Here is a 7512-nt window from a genome sequence, read left to right as displayed (position 1 = left end):
AGACAAGACACACACACACACGAACACTCTCAGAGTTTTAGCAGTATATAGATAATGTAAGATCCGAGTGGGATAATAAACACAAAGTAACATTTGCACCAATACCGAGCATGGCAATAAGACCTTAGAACATCACTCAACGACAAAGGTCGCCTTATAGTTATGTGTGTAATTAGTTGAACCAAGTATGTAGGGGCTAAACTGGAGCGAAACAGCGTTCCGTTTCTTGAAGATTCAAGCCGTTAGTCTTCTGATTGGAATATCGAAAGTGGATCGTAAAAGGGAGTTCCACCGCCTTCAAAATGTCAATTTAACCCCTGCAATTGTGCAAGTTTACTGGAGTAAATTACTCATGAAAGTCATAATTGACAGCAAATTGTTCTGCCATTGTTAATTGTTTAAAGTTGATCAGTAAAGTGTAATTAGTGAGATTGCTGCTGGGAGATTTCCATGAATAATAACATTTATTTAAAACAACAACAACAAGAACAGGTGTTATTTGTTTTAGTTTATCAGCAATATGTTTGTACCGTTCCATTGTATCGTGTTTAGCCTGTTTGAATCAAATGCACGTGACACGTGTTAAACCGTTATAATCGTACGTGGAACATACGCTGAACTTCTGGAGTTATCAACTGTGTCAAGGGAATTTAAGATCGAGATTGGCAGAGGTTATTTATGTAGTAAAAGTATTTATAAATTGTGTTTGAAAATTTTATTATTGAACTTATTTATAAACTGAGTAAATCAGTCTGACACGTGCTTCGAAACGAAACTGTAATTAGCCTTTTTTTAAAAACTTTATGAACGGGAAAACGCACTCAAGTATGACATCCTGGAGCGTTGTATCGAATGTCACAAGATAATATAAACAGTTAATGATATTTCAAGGTTCTAAGTTGCTGTATTTTTATCAGTGGGACTAACTAAGTTACTTAATGAATCTAAGTTTCAAATGGACAGCAACTGCCTGTTGTAGAAACCTACGAATGTAGAGGACGACGTTTCGAAAGTCTTTCGTCTTCAGACCGTAACGTCAATGACAAACCCCCCAGAATTTAAAGACAAATTTTGTCACTGATGTTACGGTGTAATTACAGTATGCTATATTATTTTATTTATATACACTAGTGTTTGTTTAAATTCTGGGGGAGAGATAATAGAATCAATGCAAATTGTAATGTGAAACATTTCCAATAAACATGAAGAATTGTGTTAAAACACAGTTTAATGGTTTATTGACCTAAACAGATATAGGCTAAATGAGTGATGTAACATTATGACCTCGTGACCAACGTAGTGGAACAAATGACGAACAACAAAGGCAATAATATCCAATATTATTTCTCAGTTAAAAATTGTTTTTTGTCAGTTTTTTTTTTATATGGAACCACTTCATCCTAAAATATTGCTAATGGTAATTTTTCATGTCACGTGGCGAGGACTCCCATTCGACTAGAAGTTAATATGTTATCATGTGATTTTCGCACGTTAAATCCGCGTGAAGTTTGTGTGCTAAAGTTCTTAAAATGTTTACCGAATGAAATCAGATTTCTAAACACGTACACAGACACCGTTAAAACCCGGGGTTCGATTCCCCGCAGTGGACATCGCAGATAGTCCAATGTGGCTTTTCGCTGAAACAAACTAACAAAGCAAATACTACGCAGATAAGAACGTGGCCTAATATTTTTATAAGAATGTCGACGAATATTAAGATCAGAATTCGTAGGATATTCGTACTGCCTAAAACAGTGATCGTGAACGTGGGGTGCACGCCCCACAGGGGGGCAATTTGAAAATGCTACAGTAAGAAAAATTTTTCATTTGGGTGTGAAATTTTGGTAAATTTCTAAATTTTACATTGTATTATTATGCCTTTTCAACACCAAATTTGTTTTTATATTAAGGGGGCATCAAACTTTTTGAGGTGTCGAGGTGGGGCATGGAGCAAAAAAGGTTAAGTAATATATGTACAAGTAACTTTGAGATTAAGGATCAATTGAAATAAAAAAAAATATGTTTTTCAAACAGAATACGACACTAAAAATCGGGTTTCGATGCCCGTGCTGAGTAGAGCACAGATAGACCACTGTGTAGCTTTGCGATTAGTAATAACCAAACCGAGCAAACAACTAGAAATAAACAAAAATTCTCCAATTACAGTATAAAACCCGAAAAAAACAACACCAAACTTTTACTATACCTTAAATTGTAGATTAAATCACATAATTTAAATTCTTAGCGCATAAAAAAAGAAGAAGCAGAAATACAAGAATTATTAGAACAATAAAATAATGACATATTTTTGTCACTGAACGATAACCAACCAACAACTGCACCAGAAGCATTCTTTAGATACGGGGTGGAGGGGAAAACAATAACAAAAAAAAAACACGTATAATAATACACGACTTCGGTTTTCGATAATTATGTATTTCAATTACTATTCCAATTTATATGGAATGAGAGTTGGCGAGATGTTGTTGTGTACGAGATTAAGGATCTCGAGCCCCACCCGAATAAATGTCCTCTTTCTTAATGGCTGATAATATTCAACTAGTTATCAAAAGCAGTTATTTTAAAAGCGGTAAAATCCGTTCTCCACAAACAAATATATATATATACATAATTTAGATTTAAAAAAAAAAGATCAAAGAGATAACTAGTTTCTAAATATCAAGTGAAATAAATATATTAAACGAGGAGGAGCTTTCGGTAAAATCCCAAGAGAAACGTATCTCAATGTAGTTAGTTAAGTGTGAAAATGATGACCGGAAACACATTGTACATGAAATTGCTCAGGCACGTCAACAATGACACGTGCCGCATGAGCCTCGTGCGAAAATTTATTAATTCACGATACGCAGTCCTTTCGTAGGAAAAAAAGAAAGTTTTGACTGAAATATTTTTTTAATTGTGTAACAAAAACTCTGCTGACCCGAGACATGTGGCCTATATTGTATTATAATAACCAATAATGTATTTATTTATCATTCTGTTGTCGTTGAAATATTCACAATTACACGATAAGGTAGAAAGGACGCTTGTTTTTTTTTTTGTTTGTTTTTTTATAATTTCCTGAATCATTTTTATCTTCGCCTTCGTTTTTTTAAAAAAAAAAACTAATTAGGGTTTTGGATAAAGGTATATTAGCTTATTTTGCGGTTGGTTTAGGAAACAGAATATCATATCTGAATAACAATTGTATCTTTTAATTCCCAAACCGTAAGAAACAACAATTTCTACTGAGTTCCCAACTTATTTTTTAACGATTTCCCTAAATATTGTTAAAATCAAAAAGGACCTTGAAATATACAGTAACAGCATTTTTTTTGCATCTTTGTGTTGTAAAACGTATGTCTAGTCCCCCCCCCCGATGACGCAGTGGTAAGCTTGAGGATTTATAAAGTTGTAACATTATTACTCGGGGTTCGATCCCCGAGGCGGACAGAGAGCAACTAGCCCACTGTGCAGTTATGTGCAAAGACAGCAAAACAAAAACAACAATAACTCTTTTCAACACTTGTTCAACTGGTGCTCCTAGTCACAATGGAGAAACACCCCTCTCTTGAGAGACACTGCCATCAATACTTGAAATGTCTCATCAGATGCCAGCCATACTACAAAACCCCTTGGTTCTAGATTTCGAGGTCGTGTAATTATTCACCATCATTCTTTTTCTACTTTTCACGAAGTACTCAAAAGAGAACTTACCCCCTTTTTTTTTCAGTGTGGAGATAAACTTTCTATTGTTCATAAGACGTATGACGTCAACTTGAAAATCAACTCGTAATTGAGACGTAAATTGAGAAATGAAACAAAGTTTTCTTTCTACGTAAAAGATCATTACGACAACTTATTAAAGTTTTTCCTCACAAATCTAGAGAGATTGGTGCATCATCATGGGTAAAAAAAACTCCAGGTGTGAGTAAGTGCCTAAAAACATTGGACTTCAACATAGGAAGTCGCCGTAAAATATCAAAATCGCGTTATAACACACGTGAAGATAACAATACTAATGAGCAATAAAGCACAGTAAATATGAAACTGAAATAAAGTCAATACGTTTAAGAAGACAATTCACGTTCATCTTTATCAACAGACGTGGCCCATTATTAGAGTGCCGAACTGTAAATCCATTGTTAAGAGTCCCATTGCCGCAAAATCAAACTCCACATTTTGGGTCCCCTGGTGTGTTATTAGAATAACAGTTTAAATTACACTATTTGATTCACTGGCAATGGCCGTTTTTGACTAAATACCTTAATTCTAGTATGTCAGTCCAAAATTCGGGACTTTTATCACAGAAGTCCTTGTTTAGCGAAGGTTCGAATTAAACCAATAAAGATACAATGGGTGATCAAGATATAAACGAGGTAAAGCAGACCAAATAAAGAAAAATGAATTAAATTTATACTGTGCTAATGATTTAACTTGAATAGGTGGTGTGAGTGGGAATTTGTGTGTTTCAAATCTGTAACTACTGCACATTATGGAGTTATAACATTTAATTCGTATCGGATTGTGGCTTTGATGTATTTGTGAGTCGAGTAGAACGTCTGAAGTTATAGTTTGAATATTCCCTGACGTTAAGCTGTGAAAAATAAAATATTATAGTTTACTACTACAATAGTCGAGAAATATTTTGTGGGTCGAAACGTTTAGTTAGACCCTGAAGAAAGAAGTAAAGGAACAAACACTCAATACATAGGATTACAAAGTTATTAATAATACGATGATTTGTGACGTAACAATGGTCGGACATACTTGTTTTCATACGAGTGTAGAACTCTACAGGTTTCAGTTCCTAGATTCGAAACTAATAACATTTACATGGTAAACGCTTAAGTTAACAATGATGTTCCTGTGGTAGCACACTACAACTAACAATATGTTACCACGGTAACACACTATAACTATCAGAGGTGTTACTATGGTAACACACTATAACTATCAAAGGTGTTACCATGGGAAAACATTAGAACTAAAGAACTATCAAGATGTTACCGTGGTAACACGCTATGAACTATCAAAGGTGTTACTATGGTAACACACTATAACTATCAAAGGTGTTACCATGGGAAAACATTAGAACTAAAGAACTATCAAGATGTTACCATGGTAACACGCTATGAACTATCAAAGGTGTTACTATAGTAACACACTATAACTATCAAGGTGTTACCATGGTGTAACATTAGAACTAAAGAACTATCAAGATTTTACCATGGTAACACGCTATGAACTATCAAAGGTGTTACCATGGGAAAAGATTAGAACTAAAGAACTATCAAGATGTTACCATGGTAACACGCTATGAACTATCAAATGTGTTACTATGGTAACACACTATAACCATCTAGGTGTTACCATGGGGTAACATTAGGACTAAAGAACTATCAAGGTGTTACCATGGTAAAACACCTAAACTACTAAGATGGTACTATGGGAAAAATGAAGAAACAGTTATTGAAATTGGGCATTTATTTCCCACCGATTTTAAATGGAAGGAGAAGTTTTAAATGTGTTTTCCATATATTATCATCTACTGCAGTAACCTCTCATTTTAAAAACAATAAATCTTTGTTTTTTCCTCCAGATGTCGTACTTTCTAATGGGAATAAAATTTCGAAAGCCTCATCAAATAATTTCTTTAAACAAATAACTCTTTATTACCGGATCCAGCACTTGGTTGTTCACTTAACAAGATCAAAACAAAATCAAGCCTATAAAATATGCTCACAATAACGTACATAAACACAGATGTTTTTGATGATTTAGTTACTCTGCTTTTTTTTAAGGAAAATTTATTTCCAGTAGCTTCTACGTTGTTTATATTACATAACAATTGTATATCATACTTAAATAGCTGTAATAGTTTCGGTAAAACAATTTTAAAAAATCTTAAAAGTGAATTTTGAAGCTTTTAAAAAGTGAAAAACTGGTTTTAAAAAAAAACATAAAATGTTTATGAATTATGCTTAACTGTCTCTGAGAAGTTAAACTTACCAAAACTATTGTGAAACGCCTTTCTAATTCGTTCGGTTCCGGCATGGGCATTTTGATGTTGTCAACGCCAGAAAGTCTTTTTCGCATGGAAGGCGTGTTATCAAGGGATGACTGGGATGTCTGCGAGTTTCCCATTCTTACAGTTTAAAAAGTAGCGAATAAAATATAATATTGCGTTATGTTGCACGTTTAATAAACATGTTAACCTCTGACACATATCCTTTCGAAGCACCAAATTTCTAATATTTATCAGTTTATCGTTCCATGTTCTGTTCACGACTTCCTCACCCGGTGTCGCTCAAACCGAAAATGTTATTTCACTCGCACTTTTGAAACGTTGGTTCTTTCGGCAAACGTACAAACACTAGGGCGTCGGCGCTGACATTTTCACGGAGTCCTTAGTTAGGTTCAACCACTGAAAACTTGAACGAGGATGTTCCTTTCTGACGTCATTTATTATACTACCGCTAGATGACAGCACAAACAAAAGGTAGTCCAACTAGATTATAACCGACCTAACAGAAAACAAATAAATTAGACGTAGTTCGTAATTTTTAAAATTTGCTTCGCCCATGAAAGCTGGGGATACCAAACTTACTTTTATTACAAAACAAAAATCGTATTGTAATTATTTTTGTAATACCACTTATAAGTTGGCATTGTAAGAACATTTGAGTACTGATGACCAAAACGTAATTGTTGCTATTTAGTACATTTAAAGAATCCACTTGGCTAAAAGCACATGTTTGGCAAGCCGAAGTAAATTGTTTTTAGTATATTAATCAAATTCAATACGCTTTTTGAGGTCCCAGTAGGCCCGGCATGGTCAGGTGGTTAGGGCGATCGACTCGCAATCTGAGGATCGTGGGTTCGAATCCCCGTCACACCAAACATGCTTGCTCTTTCAGCCGTGGGGGCGTTATAATGTGACGGTCAATCCCACTATTCGTTAGTAAAAGAGTAGCCCAAGAGTTGGCGGTGGGTGGTGATGACTAGCTGCCTTCCCTCTAGTCTTACACTGCTAAATTAGGGACGGCTAGCGCAGATAGCCCTTATGTAGGTTTGCGCAAAATTCCAAAAACAAACAAGGTCCCAGTAAATAATTATTTATTCTGTGGGGGTGTAGTTTTACTTGCGAAATGTGTATATTCGTAACATCATCATGGTCGCTAAATTGATCTGAGTATTGAGTTTAAATTTAAAGTAAGCATAATTGAGTCAGTAAAGTGGAATTAAAAAAAAAGAAATTCCATTATAAGAAGTTCTTTCTGATCTATGATTGGTTTGGTTTGTTTTGGAATTTCGCGCAAAGCTACACGAGGGCTATCTGCGCTAGCCGTCCCTAATTTAGCAGTGTAAGACTAGAGGGAAGGCAGCTCGTCATCACCACCCACCGCCAACTCTTGGGCTACTCTTTTACCAACGAATAGTGGGATTGACCGTCACATTATAACGCCCCTACGGCTGAAAAGGCGAGCATGTTTGGTGTGACAGGGATTC

General features: G+C 35.1%; 1 protein-coding gene across 1 annotated transcript in view; it reads right to left on the bottom strand.

Annotated features, from left to right (window-relative positions):
* The window catches only part of LOC106467225 (formin-like protein CG32138), a gene marked incomplete at its 3' end in the record, with an annotated part of 107069 nt that extends 100636 nt beyond the window's left edge, over window positions 1–6433 (bottom strand). Inside the window, exon 1 of the mRNA XM_013927554.1 lies at window positions 6013–6433. Within this exon, the coding sequence (XP_013783008.1) occupies window positions 6013–6147 (135 nt within the window). The remainder of the gene's footprint in view (window positions 1–6012) is intronic.
* Window positions 6434–7512: the final 1079 nt, after the last annotated feature.

This window comes from Limulus polyphemus, unplaced genomic scaffold (assembly GCF_000517525.1).
Source record: "Limulus polyphemus unplaced genomic scaffold, Limulus_polyphemus-2.1.2 Scaffold2533, whole genome shotgun sequence".
Taxonomy (NCBI): domain Eukaryota; kingdom Metazoa; phylum Arthropoda; class Merostomata; order Xiphosura; family Limulidae; genus Limulus; species Limulus polyphemus.
The sequence above is the reverse complement of the archived record's forward strand: the minus strand, read 5'-3'. Positions and strand labels throughout refer to the sequence as shown.